This window comes from Onychomys torridus, chromosome 13, assembly GCF_903995425.1.
Source record: "Onychomys torridus chromosome 13, mOncTor1.1, whole genome shotgun sequence".
Taxonomy (NCBI): Eukaryota; Metazoa; Chordata; class Mammalia; order Rodentia; family Cricetidae; genus Onychomys; species Onychomys torridus.
In genome coordinates, this window is record NC_050455.1 from 43,442,632 (window position 1) to 43,465,883 (window position 23,252).

Genomic DNA, 23,252 nt, shown 5'->3' on the forward strand with positions numbered 1-23,252 from the left:
ATGGCCTAAGTACAGTAAACACAAGTCCCCAGGACTATCACACAAAATTAGATTAATGAAGAGTGATGACCAGGGTTGGCCCTAGGGAGCCTTTCCCCCTGTAGCCTCCAGGAGGAAAATTGACAGAATCATTTAGATCTTTTGAAGAACTGACCTCCTCATTGTGAGGGCCGGTAGAAACGGAATAACCCATAGGAAGTGGTCAATGGCTGAACTTCTGGAAACCCTCCAAATAAAAGTGGAACTAGTTAAAAGAAATGTGGGAACATGTGTTTTCACAGTGGTGCTTGAATTACCACAATTTCAACTTCCTATGAAGTACCAGGTGAACTTTCTTTAAATTAAAAAAAAAAAAAAAAAAAAAAAAAAAAGCACAGCCATCATCAAAGTTGGGGCAAATCTCAGCCATTCATTCAATCCCCATGTTTCATGCTGGAAACGACGCCCAGATGGTGCTTTCCATGTTGTTTGAGTCTGGTTATTGAACACCTCTGTGGCTTGGGAGATTTCTGCTTAGCACTTTAAGCGTTCATTTCATTTGCTAACTATAAAATGCTGCTTAAGAAAAAAAATAAGTCTTTATAATACTCTAATTAAAACAATCTTGCACCCAAGCAATTCCACTTGAAGAACATACTCATTTTTTTTTTTTCTTGGTTTTTCGAGACAAGGTTTCTCTGTGTAGCTTTGCACCTTTCCTGGAACTCACTTGGTAGCCCAGGTTAGCCTCGAACTCACAGAGATCCACCTGGCTCTGCCTCCCTGAGTGCTGGGATTAAAGGTGTGCGCCACTACCGCCCGGCCAGAACATACTCTTAACCTTAGGACATTTGAACATCCAGCCCCTCCTCCTGCCTCCCCCCACCCCCTTTGGATTGCAGGCCATTTGACAAGGTATTACAGTAGCTGAACATTACCCTCTAAAGCTCAGTCTGGATCAATGGTGCCTATTTTTACTTTTTTTCCTCCAGCAAACCTAACAGATTTCAAATGCTAAACTCAGAATTCAATGATGGTTCTGATCATACACATACTCCACGATCCATGTGTTCTCACAGATACCACTGAACAGCCCCTCTGTCACCCTTCCAGGGTGTCTACTGGAAAAGTGGGGGAGGGGCGCCTACGCAGCGCTCACAGGAAGCCACCTTTAGCTAAATCCACATGTAACTTTCAAAACAGTGCACTGTCCAACTACAATGGCCTGGGTTGTTTCATTAAAGCCAGTGACCTTCCTGCCCTTTCATTCCGCCCTTAGATCAAATGCACTCCCTAATTCACAGGACATAGTGTATTATGGGGGTGGAGGGACAGCGCCACAAAAGTCATTAATCAAAATATGTTCTTAAACTGCTCTCACTCACTTAGAGAATGTGTCAGGATTCCCTAGTGAAGTGTAAAAAGGCTTCTACAGGAGAATAAAACAAAATGAGTGATGTCCTCTTATAGACAGATCCATTTATAGACACCATCTTTAGGAAGACAAGGTCCATGGAAATGAAACGTTTATGATATTACAGAAATAACCCTCCTTGGAACACCTACTGCATAGAACTCTAAGACAAAACTATATTACCTGTGCCTTTCATTTATTTCTGCTTCAGTATGGGCTATTTTTAGGGTGGCTTTCCTGTGTGTTCCCCAATATTCTAGTGATGGTACGACCCCACTGAGTGCAGCAGTACTCAATGTGACTGTTTAATCCAGCCCAGTGGCTCCTTGTCTGATAAGTCTAAACTATAAGACGATGAAGGGAGACAGCTTCAATGCAGGACCATTATGCTTTGAAAGGAAGAAGGAGGAAGGTGGAGAGGCAGGTTTTAACAACCAAAAGCCAACCCATCAAATCGACTTACTCAGACATGTCACTGGTGGTTTAACCACAAAATGGGCTAGAGAAATACAGCTCAAACATCTTGGAATTACGGCATGTTTTGATTTTTTTTTTTTTTTTCACGTACTAAGGGAGTGGCAACTTTTACAACATACTTGTGGTTTCCACATAAAGGATCCAGAACACTCACTGATTGAATTAGGTTTTTCCTAAGGTCCAATTTATCATGTTTTACATGACTCTGTGTAGTGAAGAAACAGAAGAAACGGACCAAAAATAGACAGTTAAGCATGCTGTGAAAATTAACCAGTGACAGCAAGTCTCATGAATCTCATCTAATCTTCCAAACAGGAAAAAAAAAAAAAAATATATATATATATATATACTAACAGCACACACATTGCCCTTAGGTTTTAAATGTGCTCCACCTACACACACTAGAGCCACACATAATTGCTGCAAGCTAATCATTTTTACTCTGGAGGCACTTGCTCTTCAATAACCTGGTTCTTCAAGCAATGTTGAAGTTTTAAAAACAAAAAACTTCAGATATGAAGCATTTTTTTTTTCAAGTCAAGTGGGCCTACTAAGTTTTTGCTTTCTAAATAGGCATCTTTCTGCCATGAGAAGTATTTTCTAAAGGAAAGCCTAATTTGACATAACCAGTAGTTATGATGAAAATAGATTTGCTTCCCTACATGGTATTTATTATTCATGTCCAAGAGTTGCCATCTCTGGGAGCAAAGGATGGACGTATTACTAAGTCGTTTGGGGGGTAGAGAGGATGATGCTTAAGGAGTGATGTTTGAGATCTCAAGCCAACACCCCAGCTTGACAAGAGTAGCCAACACTGGGTTCCAAGCCCCTGGAAAGCATCCTAAGAAGATCTCCGGGCCAACATTAGTGGCTGAGGTTGGTGCACTCTGCGGGGCAGTGTTCTCTCTTCCCTCCCCCACCTCGGCCCCCACCGTGACGTGTTTGCTCTTCATTTATGGAATTCATACGATTCCATTTATACTGCTCTGCCTGAAGATGCATTGCATGTGCGTGAATAATTTAGCCCTTCCCTTCCTCACCCACTTCCCTCTGTGACTGGGAATCGAAAAGAACACAAAAACCGGAGAACCGACACCACGCACTAATCTCGGTTGCCATGACAGCAGCCTTTGAGATCCTGAAATGTTCCGATCGCCAGCTAAACAAAATTGTTGAATGTGAACATTTGGCTGGAAGATTAAAAGGCTAAGGAGAATGCAAAAGGGCAGAACCTCCCACATTCCCAGCAGCCAGTGGATCCAATCAAACAGCGCTGACTCCTTAACCACAGCATTGTGAGCACTGGATTAGGGCAATTCATCCAGATAGTTAAGGCAGATTAGAGCTGCAATTTGAAGACTATTGGCAACAAAAGTAAATGCTCCACTGTACTAAGTAATAAGAAGATTTTAAAATGTCTTGTAGTAGAAATTATGTGAAATCACACATTTAAACTAAGAAGCAAAACCTGAGTATTTTTTTTTCTTAACTCCGTTTAGATTCATCAATGTAAAAGGCTAAGAGGATTTGGACTCAAAAAGTAATCAGTGGCCTTTTGCAAGTCTGACATTGTAGTCTACACCCTTCTCTACCTCCATCAATGTCTGCAATCAGAACTTTACTCCTGTGTTCTCATTTAAATCTTGAGCAATGAAGTAGAAAATAAAAAGGATCAGAGAACTGTGAATCATTGCATGCAGAAATAATTCCCAGGAGATTTCTTAGTATCACTCACAATTCTGATCAAGACCGAAAGGGGGAAAAATACCCCACATCATATAATAAGCATATATAGAAGAAATCCCATTGCTACAACCACTTGATAGAAATACTACATCTGCGTGCTACAACTTGTGGAATGAATCTAAAGATTAATTTCATAGAAACACCACTCTCACCTCCCCATCAATGTTCCCATCAGTGGCCAGACATTACCCCAAAGCAACTGCACCCCAGACGAACAAGACCCAGGCCTCCATGCCTAAGCAAGGTAACACTGGGGGCAGTTTTTCCAGTACAGCTTCTAACCACAGACTTTAAAACAATGACCGAGAGGTGCAAGGGACCAAATGGCCCAAGCCAAGCATTGTTAAATGCAGCACACATTTCTAATATTTCTCTACCCTGCTGCCACCATGCCCCCTTTGGTTAGAGCATCACATTTCAGGAACATGAGCCAAGTGTGCTTTCCAGTTCTTAGTTACTGAGCTTCCAGCTGCCCAGGCAACCTAAATACCCAAGTGATAGCAGTCTCCAGCTGCAAATAGGTGAGAGAGCCAAGGGAAAGTACTCATAGCCACCAAAACCATCACAGTTGGCTGCGGAGTTAGGAAATCAGTGACCAACACTCCAAGCTCGGAGTATATCCTTTGACAGACTGTTTTGGGATAAGTGACAGAACAATGAGTGTACATAACCCTTCACACTCCTTTCCACAGAGGGAACTAGAACCCTGTTCCTAAGGACACATTCTTAACAATAACACAGACGACAATTCTCCTTAGGGAAGAAACCAGGACGAAAGACAAGCTAGTTCAGCAGCAGGTTTCCTATTCAAAGCACACGGACAACTTGCTGGCTGGCCAGGAGCCCTTACAAGGCGAAAGGCACTTTAGGACACCCAGAGCCTCCCTTCACCCCATGACCTTTCAAACCTGGCACCACGAGCAGCCGAAGCAGCAGAAGCAAGAGCCAAGCACTGCACTCAGGATAGCACCCGTAAAGGATGACCGTCATAGAAATCTCACAGAGAACCCGAAAGCACTAGGAAGTGTAAGGCACCCAGAGGCACATCCCACATCCCCAAACAGATGCACACAGAGTGGGACACACAAGAAGGCGACCTTATTATCCTACCTTCTCGGTTTTCAGTTTCTTAATTCGCCTGTGGCTCTCCTCCTCCTCCTCTTCCTTCTTGACCAACATAGAGTTTCCCATGAGCGCTGAATCCGGAGCACTTTTGCTAACTTCCCCGGCAGCCGCGACGCTGCCACCCCCAGCGCCCCCGCAGTGGAAGGGGCTCGCACCGCTTCCATTGCTCTTGGACCCAAAGCCATAGAGGTGCCCACCACCGGAGGGGGCCTGGCCTCCGCTGCCATTCTGGTGGACCTGCAGCAGGTCGTGCTTGTCTTTCCGGGATCTCGCAGCATCCTTATCCCGCTTGGCGCCTCGGCTGCTGTGGCTTTTCCCTGGCTTCTCCTCCTTGCTTTTCCCACAGGAGCTTGCCCCCGCGGTGGCAGCCGAGGTCCCGGTGCTGGTACCGTTGCTGTTTGGGTTGCCGCCGCCGCCGCCGCCGCCGCTCACACTTTGACCCAGCGCTGAATTCATGCCAGTAGCCTCTCCAGGGCGCCCTTGGACTTCCTGCCTCTTGCCAGTGCTGCTGATCTCGGGAATTCCATACAAGGCAGCAGAAGGCAGAGATTTATTAGCATCCTTAGAAGTTTTAGCCCTTTTCACTTTTGATTTGCTGGTCTCTTTGTGTGAATTCCCCTGGGGAGCGGAGGGCTGAACAGAAGCAAATTTTAGGCCATCAGCTAAGGCTGAGGTAGCACAGGTCCCATTGGAGGCCGGACCTCCACAATCCTTAGTGTTGCTGTTGGTAGTGGTGTTAGTGGGATTATTCATCTCAAATTTCTGTCTGTCCTTCTCCAAATCGGCGTCCAAATCAATGATTAAATTTCCAACCCCGATTTCCCAATCATCGCCACTGTCGTAAGTATCAACTGTATTTGGATCCACACCTTTTCCTGCAGTCGAAACGTTCACGGACATCCTGAAGATGAGCTCTCTAGATTAAAAATCCGATGAACTTTCCTTGGAAGATGAGGGGACATTCGTTTAACTCCGCTGGGCTTTCTCTTAAAGGAAAAAAAAAAAAAATCTTCCAATCTTCTGCTTTTTCCTGCCCCAAGAATGTGTCCAGGGATCTCACACCCTTCACACGAGGTCCACCATCTCCTGTGGAGGGGGAAAAAGTCGAATGTTTCTTGTCTGGATGTTACCGGAATAGAAAACGATTAATACTGAGGAGTCAGTAAGGGGTACAGGGAAGGACAGAGAGTAAGGGGCTTATTATTGTCTCCACAGTCCAATACCAGGTTTAAAGGAAAACAGCCAGACTTGAAAAGCACCCGCTGACAAAAAAGCATCTTACAGAAGCTAAAATGAAAATCTCCCTCAACGACGGGGGATAGCCAGCTCTTTAAAAGCGTTAAAATATCTCCGAGGAGCTGATTCAAGTCCAGAAAGATTTTTGTGGCTTTTCTTTTCTTTCTTTATTTTTTTTTTAAGTTGAACATTTTTGTCTGGCACATGGGTTGTTTCAACCCCAGGAAAAGATCCCGGACACTCAGACAAGAAAAACACAGTGTTAAACATCTCTAAATATGCCCTGGCTCTTGCAGTGTAAAATAACCAGGCCCTGAAAGTTCTCTGGGACCCGTGTTCAGAATGATGTCACTAAACCTTCCTTCTTTCTAATGTTCATACTTCTGACAAACTGCCTGGGAAATCTAGGTTTTGTTTCCCATAAGAAACAGGAAGAAAACCACAAAACAGTAGTCCCCCTCACGCACACAAACATACCAACCCCCCTGGCCCCCACAGCCACACAATTCTTTCTGAAACAGACCTCTCTAAGAGTATTTCTCTCAGTAAAAAGACAGTGTGAGAGGAAAGGTTAAATATCTGCCTTTTGAGAGAGAGAGAAAAAAAAAAAAGGAAAATCCATCCAAACAATTCTGCCATACCCCTGGGTCACAGAGCTGCTCAGTCTGTGTTAAACATGGTGCTACTGACTGTAGAGAAACTGATTAAGACATACACTTTAAGTGATCTGCACCACGGTGGCCTCAGTGACCACAAATGTGTGTTTGACAAAGCAGTTAAAACAGTTTTTAAAGGGATCAGCCCCTTTTAACAGTTGATTGTCAAGAAAATAAACACACACACACACACACACACACACACACACACACACACACAGAATGCTTACCTTTTAATCCTTTATCATTTTTTTAAAATTAGGCCCGAAAATCAAAAGGTATTTCTCACTCCACTCGGCACACAAGCCTGTGCCTCATTTTACTTAAACACCAAATGATGAAAAAGGAAAAAAAAAAAAAAAACCCAAGTAACACATCTCAGCCAAAATAATCACTCAGTAACATTATTCCACTTCCCCATCCCCCTTTTGGCAAAAAGCTCTGGAGTCCTTTTCTCCTTAAAAAAAAAAAATGTGTCACTGTGCAGCTGGGAGATGCTTCACATTCACAATCCAAGCACCGAAGGGTGTTTTTCCTCTTAACAAGCATTCAGAATAATAGGGTGTTGAGAGAGGGGGAGGGGAAGGAAGGGAGAGAGGGAGGGAGGGAAAGAGAGAGGGGGGAGGGGAGGGAAGAGAGAGAGAGAGAGAGAGAGAGAGAGAGAGAGAGAGAGAGAGAGAGAGAGAGAGAGAGAGAGAGAGAGAGATTGGAGAAAAAACTTTTCCGAACTTCGAATTCCGCCTTCAGTTGCAGACTCGAGAGTCACCGTGATCAGTAAGTAATGATCTCATGTAGCAAACCTACAGGCGTCCTCTAGTAACGAGACAGAATGTGCTAACATCGGGATAAATTAGTGAAAGGGAAGAAAGAATAAGAAGAAAGGACTGAAAATCTGGGCTGGATTCCGCCTGTTAGTCGGGAAGTGGCATTTTTCCGCTCGTCCTGACATTTGATTTCTCCAACTAACTTAAGGAGGGGGTGAAAGGATGGGGGGGGGGGGGGGGAGGAGGAGGAAGGAGAAGGAGGAAGAAAGCCTGGGATGAGGAGCTGGATGGAGGAGAAAAAGAAAGGTGTGGAGGAGGAGGGAGTCGACGTTGCAGGGAGCCGATAAACCAGTTAGAGCAGCTTTCGCCCGGGGCGGGGGGCGGTGGAGCGGGGAAAATAACGGCGTCTAAAAGGGGCTGTCTTGGAAACCTGAAGGATGTGATGTTTTCCTGTTTTATGTTGTTTTTGAGAGAAAAAAAAAAAAAAAAAGAACCGAGTTCTTAGAATAGTCCCCGAGGAGGGGTTAAAATCCTCCGCCGCGCAAGCCGATCTGTCATGTGGTAATTCGATAATTAGAGTCAAAAAGATTTTTTTTTAAGGCGACCTTTTTTCCAGGACAATTTTTCCCTCTCTACACGCAGCAAACAGTGCGTCTCTATTTTTTTTCCTCCTCTCTCCACCTCTCGCCCACCCCCTCCTGTGTTTAGTCAGATGGCCTCAGAGCTTGGCTTAGTATTTTTAATTAGCTGGCGTTTGGAAGCTAAAAGCAGTAATGAATTGTTGATGGATTGGAAGTGGAGAGTCGCTTTGCTGGAAATGTCGGGGCTGGGAGAGGGGGATGGGCGCGTTAGCAACACCAACCATCTAAAAGGAGCGATTTTGTTACAGTGCAAGCCTTTCACATCACGTGAGGATCAAGGGCTCAATTGGTTGTCGTGAGAACAAAAATGGTGACAAGCGTATCAAGAAAATACTGATCTGGTCTTTAAAAAAAAAAAAAAAAAAAAGCTGAAGGTCTCTCCCTTCCCCCCGTACGTCCCCCCTCCCCCCGCACGCCCTGCAGTGGGCGAAGCTACAAGTTATGAATGTGAAACATTTCTCAGCCATCCAGGATCTCAGGAGTTCGGAAGGAGGGAAATGGCCACAAGAGCAAAGCAGATGTTTTAAAGAAACACCTTATAAACCTATCCTCAACTGATCTCCAATTTGTCGGCTTTCCCAAGGGGGCCAGGGCGGCGGACGCCTGAGGGAGGGGGCAGGGTACCTCGGAGCAGCTGGGATTTTAGGGACAACCCCCCCGCCCCCCACCCCGCGCGCGCCACTTCATGTATTAAACAAAGAAAAACATTTTGCTAGCTCCCAAACCCAGTCTTGTAATAAACACACCATTGTTACTATTTGTGGGTTTGTTTGGGTTGGGTGGGGCTCTCCCCCCCCCCTTCTCTTAATGGTGTCTTTTTTTGTTTTTCTTCCTGCTCTTTTTCTTTTTCTTTCTTTCTTTTTTTTTTAAGAAGGTGGAAAATGGTTGTTATAGCCATTACATGTAATGGATGAATATTCCCTAGTTTACTATTAAATTACTGAGCAGGAGGATGTGACAGGAGAGAAATCGGCTTGTTCTACCCGGGTTCCCATTTGCCTGCCTCGGTCTGGGCGGGGGTCTGCTCAGCTCCGGTAGGAAAACGGGAGGAGGGGGAAGGTGCGCTAGAGCTGACACTGCGGACCAGGGTGTGTAACTGAATCACTCTTAGTCTCCTTTGGGTTAGAGCCCAAAAGGTAATTTACTCTAAGTTAGCCCAAGTGCCCAGTCAAGCTTAATTTGTCTAAAGAAGTTACAAACGCTTCACCCTCCACTGAATAAAATTCACCCTTCTTGGGCTGTTCTAAATGCAAAGCCAAGCCCTGTAACTAGTTCCTCATTTCAATGCATAAAACTCGCACATTCCCCTGCATGAACACCCCACTAAAAGTGCTATATAGCGACACACCACGCAACCGTACTTACGGTCTGTATGGGAGCGAGTTGACCTTTTCCTTCTAACTGCATTGAGTGTGTTTGGTGGCAGCCGCTTTATTTTGGAAATTATAATTTCTTCAATTTTTTTTATTATTAAAGATGGACCAGCAAATGTCACAGACCGTCCCGTGTATTTTTTTTTTATAAAAATAAAAAATAACAAAATAAAGCAAAAACCAGAACACAGAAATCCCCCCGGTGCACACACACACACACCAAGCTTGTTCTGGAACAGTGGAATCAGAACTGAAACACAACACACGCACAGGGGGAGTGGAGCCAAAGGAGCTCTCAGCCTGTATACCTGAAAGGGACTTTTCTTTGTTCCCAATGCCCTTTCGCATCGGGCCAATCAGAGAGCAGCTTTTATGAAACTGGGCTCTCTCATTGGCTAGCTGCTTTCTCTTGGCTACTGTAGGGGGTTGAGATATACACACGTATAAAACACACACTGAGCGCGGGTGGGGGTGCGATGGGGGGTGGCGGTGGAGACAAAGCGTTTTATTTTCCAAGCAGATTGGGGTTGCGGAACCTCCCGCAGGACGAAGGGAGGGGGGAAATGGGGCTCCTGTTTCAATTACTACATCATTCACATAAAACACTTATTTATTAAAACACATCTCAAGCAGGCTGCGAAGAGAGGATGTCGGTAAATGCAAGTTTGATTGTGTTATCTTGGGGGAAATAATGTATGTGATCGTTCGGTGGCAGAGGGAAGCCAGCTGAGCCACCGGCGCAGAGCGGGGACGCCGCTCTGTGGAAACCCACGCGAGCGGTTTGCTCTTGTCCCTTCCGCGTCCCAAGGACTCGGCAGCCCAGTTCTGCAGCTGCCTCTCAGCCTTCCCCCACCACCTTGCCCTTCCTGCAAAATAAATCTCTCTCTCTCTCTCTCTCTCTCTCTCTCTCTCTCTCTCTCTCTCTCTCTCTCTCTCTCTCTCTCTCTCTCTCTCAGAAAAATCAACTGGGGGCGTCCAGGGATAGAGGAACAAGTAACCCTTTTGTTTCCATGCTTTGAGTCTGCAAGCACTAATGTGTGGACCCCGATGGCCATTGAGCCAACCTAATGAATGGCTCTCTTAAATTAGCAACAAATCTCTGCACCTGATCTTCTGCGACTGGAATAGATAAATAAATATAAAACAAGGCCCCAGACCAGCCTTTTTAAAAAATAAATCGATTTGTGAAAGATAAAATATACTAGGCACATTAACCCCTTAAACATGCTCTGCCCTTAATTTTTAACCATCTGGATTCTTTGTCAGATTCTTTTCTCAACTCTTTAATTCTGGAGTGGGCAAAGATCCTAAATTCTCTGAATGCTGTGTCCACAAACCACAAACATACAAAATGTTCTCACTTTTATGGTAAGACAAACGCAGCCAAGTTAATGGGTCTCATTTTCCAGGACAAGAGGCTATTGTAAAATAACAACTCGTTAATATATTTACGCTAATGTCGTCTTACATAGTAAGCCTTTAGAGCATGGTTTATTTTTAACTTTGTGTTGTTATTTTCAATTATTTTAGGAGCTAGAATATGGAGATTTTTAAAGTCACTTAGTCTATGAATTTTAAGTAAACCTATTAAAACCCCAAGTTTGAGGGAGTGGGTGTTATTGGGATTTTTCACCAGACAGTTGGAGTTTTAGATGTGCCTTAGCTTAGGCAAATAGGCACACAGAGGAAATTACCTTTGGCAGAAGACAGCTATGATGTAAATGTTTGGTGGCGACTTTGTGGATCAATAAAAACATTTATGCCACATGTTATAAGTAATGGCTATTGACTAATGTTTGTGTTTTTAATATATTTAGCCCATTAAAAAAAATGCCAATTTGTTGTTTCACTGCCCTAGATGAACTAGACTAGATGTTGCAAACATTAACAAACAGCAATTTCTGACCTTTATTAGAGTAAGACAGAAAGCGATCTATAGGAGGGCTTGGGTGGCTTTGACTCCTTTTCACTCAAATAATGAAGCTGTACATTAACAAGTAATCTGGGGCAAGTTAGATGTCTGGTGTCCATTCATCTTCCATTTTAGCTCTGAAGTTTGTGTACAGGGCTTGCATTTGTGTACGGCTCCTGGGTAACACAGCACTAGAGAGAGAGTCTTAACTTCCTTTAGAAGCCCAGTTCCGCAGAGTTGGGGATTTAGCTTAGTGGTAGAGCTCTTGCCTAGCAGACACAGGGCGCTGGGTTCGGTCCTCAGCTCTGACAAAAGAAGTGCAGCTATCTAAAGAGTGGCACAGGCTTGTGCACTTCCTGTCTCCCTGGGGTGATGTCCCTACTGCAGGGTATGGCTCCCCCCATATGTTATAATTGTTTGGAAAAATCAATGCTTATCTCTTAAAACAAAAATACTTCACAGGGTATTCAAACATATCATCTAGGGACAGTGGAGAGAGTAAGCTCTTTCAAAACCTCCCCTTACTAAAGAAGTCACCAACACAGGTTTAATATAACCAGATCCAAAACTTTAACCATCCAAGATGTGGAACTGAACCCAGCCCTGACTTCGACACCCAAACCTAAACCTTAAACATCATTGGCCAAAGACGAAGGTTTATGAACTTGACTACAGATTTAATTCAAATTATTTTGGCAAATTAAAGCATTTTTCTTTCCATTTTAGCCCTGTATTCCCCCACCCCCATCTCTCCCACCTCCCAAACGCTTCTGGGCAACTTTTGAACAGACTACTGTTTTGTTTTACTGGCTTTGCACAGGGTTTGTTTTTTTGTTTTCTTTGGTTTGACAAGGGATGGGGGACAATCAGGAGGCATCAAAGAACTCCCAGTCAATAGAAAACTGCAGGAAAGACAATTAGCTAGCAGTTTTGAGGAGTGGAGGTACTCTCCTCCCTCACAGAGTTGGAAAGCTTGGTCCTGTTTACAGAGCTGAAATGTTTCATCTTGATTTTTTTTATTCAATTTATCTTTTTGAGAATTTCATATATGAGTATTGCATTTGCATCATCTCCACCTTTGTGTTCTGCCCTTCCAACTCCTCCTGTGCCCTCTGTTCCCTTTTCAATTCTTGACCTTTTGTTTATTATTACCTATATTTCTTATCTAGGTAATGTACCAGGGAGTGTTGCTGTCTTCTGAACAGTATTTACTGCATTTCCTTGATTACACCAGTACACTCTTTCAACACGTGCACTTTGTAATTTTATGTTTCCCTGGGTGTCTACCCAGAGTGCAGATGTCTGGGGAAAAGGGCTGGGTTCAGAATTGAGGGGTGGGGAAAACATGAGGTTAGTGTAAGGAGGGAATTAAAGTGTGTCATCCTTCCTGCCATAGTAGCCACCATCACCCCTCTGTGGGCCCCCAAATCAGCTCAGCATTCCATGTGATACATCATTAGCAAAAAGGGAGACAGATCCTGACAGGAGAGACTTTGCTTCAGCTTTTTATTTTTTACCTACAAAGAGCCCAAGAGGAGGCCAAGGTCTTAAGTAGCACCACAGAAAATCAAGGCAGTCTTTGTGACTCTTTCTTCTGTTTGGGGGTGTATTATTAAGGGGCAGAAATCAGTTTTACCTCCTCCTTCTTTTTTTTTTTTTTTTAATAAGCATTTCACTAGGTAGTCCAGGCTAGCCTAGAACTTGATATCCTCTCCCTTCCAAATGGTAGGATTATAGAAATGTGCCATCATGCCTACCAGACATAATTTCTTGAGTTTTTATTTATTTGAAAACAAGAGGGTGCTTTTCTAAATCTACACACACCACACACTTGGGGGTTCTTGGGAGCTCTCAAGACCAAGAGAAGAACTAGAAAGGGATATCCTAAAACATGAATTCTGTGTAAAAGTGAACTTAACTTGTAGGAAGAGGAATTTAATTTAGATATAATGAAAAATGTATTGGCTACCCAATAAGACTGTTGGGAAAGATTCTTATCTGCCTGGAAACCCTTAAGCAGAGGTCTGCCTGAAGGCAGTGGGCAGGTGACCTGTTCTCTAGAGAACACAGGGTTGATTAATGAAACACACAAACATTAGAAGGTCTTCACTCTTTTCACCCACAGAGAATTGCTCCTAGTTGTTAAAGAGCTATTAAGGAAAAAAGAAAGCAAACAAAACAACAACAGCAAAAACACACAACACAACACAACACAACAACAACAACAAAAAAAACGCCGCCCTTTTACACCTGCATGCTAAATCCAGCTAAAGTTTCCTTGGAGTACTTTTAACAATATCTATCTCTGGATAATTTTCATCAAAAGGAGCCAAGCCGTGTTCTTTTGGTCAAACATATGATGTTTTACATTATTCTGAAGTAACCTTGGACCAAAATAAAGTGCCAAGAGGGGAAAAAGATTTTGTATACAGAACCATCTCAAGTCCTTGGTAGTGAGGGGTGAGGGGTAGAGAGAGGTGAGGGAAGAAAGACCTGATGATATTCCCTGCTGGAATATAGACATCCCTCATAGACATCCTGCAAATCCTCTCCCACATCTTCTAACATTGCTACATTAGCTTTTCAGGTGGCTTTATGTCCTGCTCACTCATTTTAGCCTAAGGTCTTATAAGTCAACTCACAAAAGACAGAGAGAATCGAGCAGTCTTGACAGCTCTTGGTAATATAGCTTAGCTTAAACAACGAGAGATAGTAGAAGGCAAATATATCAATTGATTTAACATTGCAATGAATTTTAATAGTAAAGAAATAAAAAGCTAGGAGTATAGTTCCATGGTGGAGTGCTTGCCTAGCTTGCTTGAGGGCATGGGTTCAATACCAAGACAGAAAGAGAAAGATGGGGTAGCGTCTCCCTGTATGCTTGAATAACTCCTGTCTTCTTGTGCAGTTTTAATGCCTTAATAGAGGAGAAAAGGCAGAAGCCTGAGCTGCCATGTTTCACTTTGAGAGAATCTAGCAAAACAGCACTTTTTTTTTTTTTTTTTTAAAGGAAAACACTCATACTGCTTGCATTGGGAGAACAGCAATGTAGGTCAATGTTAAGTGTCTGAAATCATAAGTCAGCTTGGCCCTAGGCACTGTCAGGGTGGTGTAGGCTGTGTCTGCACAGATGCCCTAGCAGGGTCTGGGATCAGCTAGCAAAGTCAGGCAATTTACATCCCATGCAATGAGACCATTTCTAGGAAAAGATTCTCTTTTATGCCTGTGAAGACCGGGTACTCGAAGAAGATCAAAACACAAGCTGCGTTTTTTAGAACTACTTATTGGAGATTGCTGTTGCTGGTTTTATTACAATATGTATTTTACAGATTTAGGTAATAGCCCTGATTTTTCAAATCGACCTCTGTTTAGACACGTTTCACTTTGGGCTGTTTCTTGTCTGCAAAATTACAGTCATTTGCACGTTATTACAGTGAGTAGGAGACAGATTGTATTTAGCGCTGGGTGGGGGAAGGGTTATTATGGGAAGTGATCTGCTACGGTCAGCACATAATTTCAGCCTGAAGAAAATTGCTTCTGAATGGCTGGTCTGTTAGCCAGCCAAGGAATGGTCACTGGGAAAGTCTGCAAAAATACTTCTGCTTAATCTGCATTGCTGTGTTAGTCTCATTGCCAGAAAAAGAGTCCATGGGGGGCAGGGGAGAATGTTTGTAAAATAAAATTTAAAAACTTGTAGGTGAGATGTCACTACTCAGTGTGAATTTAAAACAACAGAGCAGAAAGCCACCATGTTGGGAAAGGACAAAAGACTGTTGGATACAGTCATTATATTCCTTGTCCCCTTTCTCTGTGTCCTTCTGTTGAGAGACTCTCTCCATGATTTCCTGAGAGCAGATAGCTATAGGTATAAAAATTTGTGAGAGCATTATGAGACACACTGATAAACGTCTCTAAAATTGGATATATATGGCTACAGAAAAAAAAAAAAAAACGAAAAAGAAAAACAGGGCAGCTTTGTTATTGAGGGTGGTGTAACACCCTTAACTACAAAAATGCTCGGGATTTTTAAAAGGATTTTCACACTGTTCGGATTCCGGAAAGTTGACCCACATGTAATAAAGCAATAGTGTTCATCAAAAACCAGCAAGCCCTAATTATTGATGTATGATCCGTGTGCATCTCCCAGACAGTCTTCACGTATTTGGTTAGAAGAGTCAGGAGCCTCACCCTGATTTTAAAGAGAACTTCCATCCTGCTCAGCTTCTTGGCCGTTGAATGTTTCTGGCTGTTGGGAACAACTGTGTCTCCTCTGTTTTCCAAACAAGCCTTCCTACAGGATGAATCTCTACAATCATTTGGAGAATATGCAGTAAACAACAGAGAGTTATTCTGCTATTTTTCTCAGGAGAGCCTTTCTTCCCCCATCCTCCTGCAGCTCAGCCAGCCTCCAGACTACTAGCCAATCATCGTTATGGAAATGTGGCTTTCAGCCTTCTGATTGGCTGATTCCTGGGCCTGGGCCGTGCTGCTTTCTACAACTCAACAAGCGCTGGCAGGCTAGCCTGTTGGATGGATCCTTTTCTTCTAAAATTATTTTAATCATTTCTTCTTTTCTTCCTCATCCCCCATTCTCTACCCACATTTGTACGCACACACATGCACACACACTCGCATGTACATGCACACACACACACACAAACACACACCCACACCTGTAAGGCATAAAGCATAATAATCTTGTTGGGAAACATAGAATGTTAAGGTTTATCCTGATTTATGTGCATGTTTCTGTATGAATGTATGCTACATGTGTGCAGGTACAGAAAGGACTTTGGATTCGCTGTAACCGAAGTCACAGGCAGTTGTGAACTGTATGTACTACATGGGTACGAGGATCCTCTAGAAGAGCTTCAGGTACTCTTAACCATTGAGACACCCCTTTAGTCCCTAAAATGGATTTTAATGTACTTCTCATCTAATGTTTTCTGTTTGCTTAGGTTCTCACTGTGTGGCTCTGCTTCAAAGAGGACTCCCACAAAGGGTAATAGAACAAATGAACATTTGCTTTAATTTTAAACATTATGTACTCTGTTTTGAAACATTTTAGCCTAAAAATCTTGAATTTAGTCAAACAGTGGTGGTGCATTCCTTTAATTCCAGTAATTGGGAGGCAGAGGCAGGCCGATCTGCTGTTTGCCGCTAGCCTGGTCTATAGAGTAAATTTCAGGACAGCCAAAGCTACACAAAGAAACCCTGTCTTGAAAACAACAACAAAACCCAATAACAACAAACAAACAAACAAACAAACAAACAAACAAACAAAAACTGATTGTAACTCAAGAAAACAGCAACTGGAAACATGTCTGACTTACATGTTCCAAAAATTCTCCTTAATTCTTCAAACAAATGAACGTATTTCATTTCTACAGCAGAACAACAAGTAAAGTTTTCATTAAATGAATAAATTGAGATTTAACCCAAGAACTCTGTGTGCTTCACTGCTGATTGGGCCTGCCACAGAAGTGTGTACTGGCGTCCTAACCCTTTTAAGTCACATGCAGGAGCATTTGAGGGGATAAGTTCTTTTCCTGGATGAAAGAATGTAAACATTTTCATATCAAGGAAAAACAAAGTCGTAAAGTTTCCATTAAAGATCTAGACTGTGTCAGGTAGAAAGCATGACACTGACAGGTGACATGTTTTTTTTAGTGTTTCTCAGAAACATGGCCATACGTGGTGGTGGGGGGGGCGCTCGACTGTGTTACACAGAGAATGATGTGGAGTTGAGAGATGGCTCAGTGGATAAAGGATGAGGCTGAAGATCCAAGTTTGATCTTCAGATCCCACATAAAAAGCCAGATAGGATGGCACACATCTTTAGCCGCAACACTCATTCCTGGTGGCAAAGCGCAGAAACCTGAGCATCTATTTACATTTTCAGGCCTGGATGACGCAGCACAACAATGACAGGACCAGTGAGACCCAGTAGGAGGTGAGAACTGACTCCCTAAAGCCATCCTCTGCTCTTCACATGCATGCCTTGGCTTGCACACACCGCTAGGTGCTAACACTCCCACCCCCCCCCCCATACACATACAAACTCATGTGCAGATAAATAAATGTTTTCAATGAATAGGTCATAACTAACATTACTTACACAGTGTATGTATGAAATTCTTTGTATTAAAATGTGAAGGAAAATTTGAAGGAAGAAAGCTACCAGGATTCAGGAGAAAAAGCACAACTACAATTTGACCCTTGGCATTGTATCCCTTTTCACATAGAGTGAAATCATCTCAAATAACATTATAACATGTGCAAACAAGCAACAGATTGCAACTGAACCCTAACCCTGACACAGCTTGGTTGTGTGTGTGTGTGTGTGTGTGTGTGTGTGTGTGTGTGTGTGTGTACTTAATCAAACGTACATTTAAGCCCATAGATGGTAGAAATCTGTAATGTTCCATGTGTAGTCCCAGCATGCATCTCTGAGACTAGGTTGAACATTTCACAGCTTCCCTCCACAAAGTACATTTCAATCAAGAGGTAAAAATATCAGACCCATAGGGGAAATAGAGTCAGTAGAAATTAAGAAATAATGATTCAGTGTTTTATTACAGGTATATTATATTTCAGGATAGAGGGGGAGATGAACACTTAGATTTCCTCAGTGTATGCCTTCTTATTCCCTCAAAACACAGAATTGTAGAAATGAGGCCTGTGCAGTTCAGATGAAGAATTAAATTCTTCAAATAAAATAGCAACATACAGTGAAAGACACTTATATATGCAACATTGAACAGGACTTGACTAAAGGAAGAGAAGAAAAATGTTTAATCTTTTCACAAAGAGGGCTAAGACGTTGACACAGAAAAGAGCATTGAAGATAAAATCATGGTAACAGTTACTGTTCTTAACAAATAGGATATAATTTTGTAAAATAATGAGATTATAATACAAGGAGTCGCTGATAAAACTGTTACAGCAGAAAATGGATAAATCATTAAATATAATGAGATTTAACTATCACTGTGAGAGAAATGATATGTAATTAGAAAAAGGCACAGAATATAAAAAGAAAGCCGTGTTTCCATCCATGGTTCCACATTCGTAGGAGTCTGGTAATAAAGAGGAAATTATCTGAGTCTGTTAATAAATTATAGACACCATTTTCAGTAATTACAATAACAATAGTCCTTCTAAATCCAAGCTTATGTCCTATCAACCTTTCAGTTTATTTAACAAGCACCTGTGTATCACTCTGTGCACAGAATTGCACTAAACATTCGATAAATATTAACTCATTATCCATGATTAAGTTTGAGGCATTCATAGGGTAATTCTGCAAACCTCTCTGGTGCTTTAGAAGGTTCACAGAAGACATGGAAAGACAGAGGACATGGTCTCTGCCTTTGCAATGAATGATTCAAGTTTCCTATGTAAGATAAGGTGCTTGCCAAAGGAATTGATTTATGGTAATAAGTACAAAAAGTATGACTTGGAGGAAGAAGAAAGGCTAGCTTTATCTGAGGAACCAGTCGAGGCTCTGGGGAAGCAGCAGGTTAAATTGACTGCCATGCTCAAAGAGAGATGGAGAAAAGGTCTGCCGAGCAGATGAACACCGATGCAGAGGGAAGAAAGGATGGGGCTTCAGTGTCAGCCTGGGTTGGCTGAAGCTTAGAAGTCTTGAAGGAGAACAGCAGGGTATAGAGTGAAGTCATGTTGCAGGTATGACTATTAGGAGCTGATAGTAAAGTCTCCTTTGGGAACAATGGAAGGTGGCGTCTGGCTACTCTGTGCTTGCTAGTGAGCCCTTGGCTCTGTGCTGTGTCAACCAAAAGCATGGCTGCCTTATGGCACAAATCCTGAAAAGAGGAGTTTGAGTTAATCACAGGGTGGTGGCCTACCCTTAATAGTAACTATGAGAAACACCTCAGTATCTCCTCATTTTATAGGCTTTTATTGACATACATAAAAAGTATTCTGAAAAGGTCTAAGAGTTAGTAAACTAATCGTATAATATATGTCTGAACAAGTAGTTTTGAGAAATCAAGCTATTAAAAATGTTTGGTATTAATTTATAGATTTCCCAGAAGTGTGGGGAAAAGAGATGAATAGAGAGTAGGAAGAATGCACTGAGATGCTGTCTAAACTAATGAGTGCATTCAACGGACAGAAGATAATCAGGCTGGTGGGGGGGGGTGTGCCTCAGTGGGTAGAGTACTTGCCTAGCCTGCTGGGTTTCATCCCCAGTGCTGAGTAAACTCAGCTTGGTGGCACAAGTCTATAATTCCAGCTCTCAGGAGGTGGAGGCAGGAGGATCAGAAGCTCAAGGTCATCCTCGGCTATGCAGCATCTTTGAGGCAAGCTTGACCTACCATTCCCCGTCCCAAGACAGACAAAAAAAAAAACAAAACAAAACAACAAAAAACTAACAAACAAAAAAATCAGATAACTCTTTGTTGGACTAAGGGAATCCTGAATTTAGAATCTCTCAAGCCAGAAGGAACAAATTCTATAAGACTATTTCTTACTTTTAACTCTATAGGCTAAGTAAACTAACCAGAACAAGAAAGGGGATTTGTCAATGAAAACCTGAAGAGTGAGGACTCCCTGTAAATGAAAAATATGCTCATAAAAGTAAATGTTAAAGTCATTAAACAGGACATCAACATCAAAATCGACAATCAGAGAACACCAACATGTTGTAGTATATTATTTTAAGGTGTGTTACTTTTGTTTATGCTACATTTGTTTAACTCTGTGAAGCTGTGTTACTGTGCCTGGCTAGAACACCTGATGGTCTAATAAAGAGCTGACCAGGCCAATAGTAAGGTAGGAGAAAGGATAGGTGGAGCTGGCAGGCAGAGAAAATAAATAGAAGGAGAAATCTTGGAGGAGGAGAAGATCTAGGAGCAAGAGAAGGAGGAGGAGATCAGGGGTCAGCCACCCAGCTACATAACCAGCAATGGAGAGGCAAAAGACAGACAGGTTAATTTAAAGTTAAGAGAAGCTGGCAAGAAACAAGCCAAGCTAAGGCTGGACATTTATAATTAAGAATAAGTGTCAGTATGTGCTTTATTTAGGAGCTGAGTGGTGGACCCTCTAAAAGAGTTTTTAAAAAAACATATAAATATGGAACAGAAAATATAAATCTTTGAGCATCCCAGTATAGTGGTACATACCAATAGCTCCCATACTCAGGAGGCATATTCAAGAAGAGAGGCAGAGGCACAACCCAGTTGATCTATGTAGTATCTGCACAGAGTTCCAGCTTAGCCAGGGTTGCATATAAAATCTGTCTCAAAAGAAAAAAAAAAGAAGGAAATATAAGGACTTGAACAAATAAAAAGAAAGGTAAATTTAATCAAAACAAAAAGCAAAGAAGGACTTGGGAGTATGTCTAAGGAGCAAACCGTCAAAGGTTGCACACAATTCAATATAATCAAGTGATCTGCAGCCTGAAAAGCCTCCATTGGTTTTATTTCAGGGAAGTGTAAAATTAAATGAATTTTAACATTCAGCCTTGCAACCATTACCACAATGTAATTTTAGAACAGTATGATTACCCCAAAAGAAACTGCATGTCTATTTATAGTGGCACATGGGTTTCAAAAAGTAAAATTAGAAACCACATTTCCATGGTATTACACAGTAGTCACATAACAGTTATGATTAGAAAATAATGGGGCTGGTAAGATTGCTGAGCAAGCCTGATGACCTGAGTTCAATCCCCAGACACCACGGAAAAGTGGAAGAACAGAATCAACTCCACAACGTTGTCCTCTGACTTCCAAGTGAGTGTTATGGCTTGCACACACTCACTGCATGTACTTACACACACAATATTAATAATTGTATTTTAAGAAGACAAGAATAAGTTTCATCACAACAATTGACCATCGCTAGCAAAATATTCACCTCTGGAAAACATTGAGATGAGAAATTCAGACTATCAATATTAAGGTGAAATCCTTTGCTTAGCCTCTCTGGACTGAAGTGACCCATTCTATCTGCTAGGCAAGGTGGGTCTGAGACCTTAAGATGCTTTTCCTTGCTGGCAGGCACAAGGCTAAGCATTATGAGCTGAATGTGCTGAAGAAGAATTGCAGAGGGAAAGGACTGTGTGTTTTGATTTCTGCCTGTTCATCTGGTAGGTTCCTGAAGCATAGGGGGTCTCTCCAAGACCAGGGTTGAGCAATGAAAGCACCATGATCCTGAAGTGGAGAAGAACCAGCAACATTCAGTGGCCTACCGTTACATACTGTCCGCCTCAGGTGTGCAGCCAAGGCTACCTGTGAATATAGCCTAACACAAAATCGCAAACTTAAAATATTTTAAAATATTATGAGGTGTGTGTGTGTGTGTGTGTGTGTGTGTGTGTGTGTGTGTGTGTGTTTGGTTGCTTGGTTTATGTTAACTTTGTACACACCAGGGTTATGCTACAATATCTAAAGGTTGGCTCTAGCTGGGAGTTACTTCTGATTCCTGAATTCACTCTGTCTCCCAAGGTATGTATGTCTTCAAATATTGATTGGTAGCACCTAAATCTGGGCTTGAAGCTCAGGATGGGTGTGTCCCTGACTTATCCGCTGGCCAAGTTGTCTCCTTGTAGTATTTATAAATGCCTGGGTAAGTTGTTCAGTGACCACCATAAAAAAAATCTCTCACTTCAGAAATGTCAATTCAAGGTTTATCCTGGGCTGTCTCCAAAATGCTCTGGTGATTTGATTGAACACCTTCAAGCAGGAGGCAGTATATTAACCACAAACATCAAATAATACCCTGCATTGCAATAGAAGCTATTATTAGACCCCTACTAAATGTGGACAAAATGGAGAATATTCCAGGGAAACCTATTTAGTTGTCTCCCTTATGTTTAGGATTAACATTATTAGGTAAGAGAAAAACAAAACAAAACTATGTTACAGTGGCCACGGCTGAGCATAGAGAACAAATGCCACATCAAATATTTGCTTTCCATGGGTGGTGTGAAGTTCTGTTATCTCTGAACACACAGCCTTGAGCTGCTGAAGATCTAAATGGTGGTTCTCAACTTTTCCTAATGCTGCGACCCTTTAATACAGTTCCTCATGCTGTGGGGACCCCCAACCATAAAGTTACTTCATTGATACTTCAAAACTGCCATTTTGCTACTGTTATGAGTCATAATATAAATATCTGGTATGCAGGATATCTGATGTTCAACCCCCAAAGGGGTCGTGACCCACCGGTTGAGAACTGAGCATCTAAAAGGCGCTCTCTGCTCTTTGCCTTTGTTCCTTATTCATTGATATCAGTTTACCCCGTGAGGGTATTTGTTCTGATATTTACTGAAAAACTTTCTCCCTGTCAGGTACAAACCTCACACTCTTGTTTTACACCAACTCAGAGAAGTATTATCCTTATTTATCAAAGTTGTTATGTCTTCAGATTGTAGCTCTATTTTGATAGTGGTGGTGACGTCAGCCATGTTGTCATTGGCATGGAATAAGACATTTCTGACCCTCTATTTCCTTAGGGTCTGTACACTAGTATTCACCCACTTAAACAAATGTATTCAATGTTTGTTTGTTTGTTTTTGTTTTTACAGACGGGGTTCCTCTGTGTATGACCCTGGCTGTCCTGGAACTTGCTCTGTAGACCTGGCAATGATGCTTGAGGGGTGGTGGGGGGTGGTGGAGAGTAAAAGCCTAACTGTGATAGGACACAAAAGACCGTTCAGATGATAACAATTATGATAGGCTAGAGATAGCAAGCTTGAGCGTGAACCCAGACCTCCTTGTTAAATTCATGTGTATGTGTTATCTTTCTAAAATCAAGGCTGTGAATGGTGACTGTATTTTGGCTTGGCCATTCCCTTTGATAATTTCTGCAATCCAAGTCGTTATAGTCTGAGTTGTCCATAGATTGCCACTGTTTTTTTTTTTTTCTGTAAGTGCTGTATTAATAATCTTGGGCTGCCGAA

At 42.3% G+C, this 23,252-nt stretch overlaps 1 protein-coding gene and 1 long non-coding RNA gene across 5 annotated transcripts in view; one reads left to right on the forward strand and one right to left on the reverse strand.

Annotated features, from left to right (window-relative positions):
• The window catches only part of Znf608 (zinc finger protein 608), a 112,320-nt gene extending 102,605 nt beyond the window's left edge, over window positions 1–9,715 (reverse strand). Inside the window, exons 1-2 of one of the 3 annotated variants that reach the window (XM_036204461.1) lie at window positions 9,404–9,715; window positions 4,727–5,827 (exon numbers count right to left, since the gene is read on the reverse strand). Coding sequence is in view for 2 of the 3 variants with exons in the window: in XM_036204459.1 (XP_036060352.1) it covers window positions 4,727–5,641 (915 nt within the window). In the remaining variant the exon portion in view is untranslated. Of the gene's footprint in view, window positions 1–4,726; window positions 5,828–6,863; window positions 7,242–9,403 lie in introns of those variants that run through there. The other 2 variants (XM_036204459.1, XM_036204460.1) reach the window with 2 other exon arrangements.
• Window positions 7,311–22,903, forward strand: LOC118594513. Of its 2 annotated transcripts, XR_004946388.1 has the most exons (6): window positions 7,311–7,407; window positions 16,102–16,198; window positions 16,282–16,325; window positions 17,226–17,276; window positions 21,720–21,795; window positions 22,878–22,903. It is a non-coding gene; the product is annotated as an uncharacterized LOC118594513 (long non-coding RNA). The 2 variants fall into 2 exon arrangements; XR_004946387.1 differs by having other exon boundaries at window positions 21,720–22,884.
• Window positions 22,904–23,252: the final 349 nt, after the last annotated feature.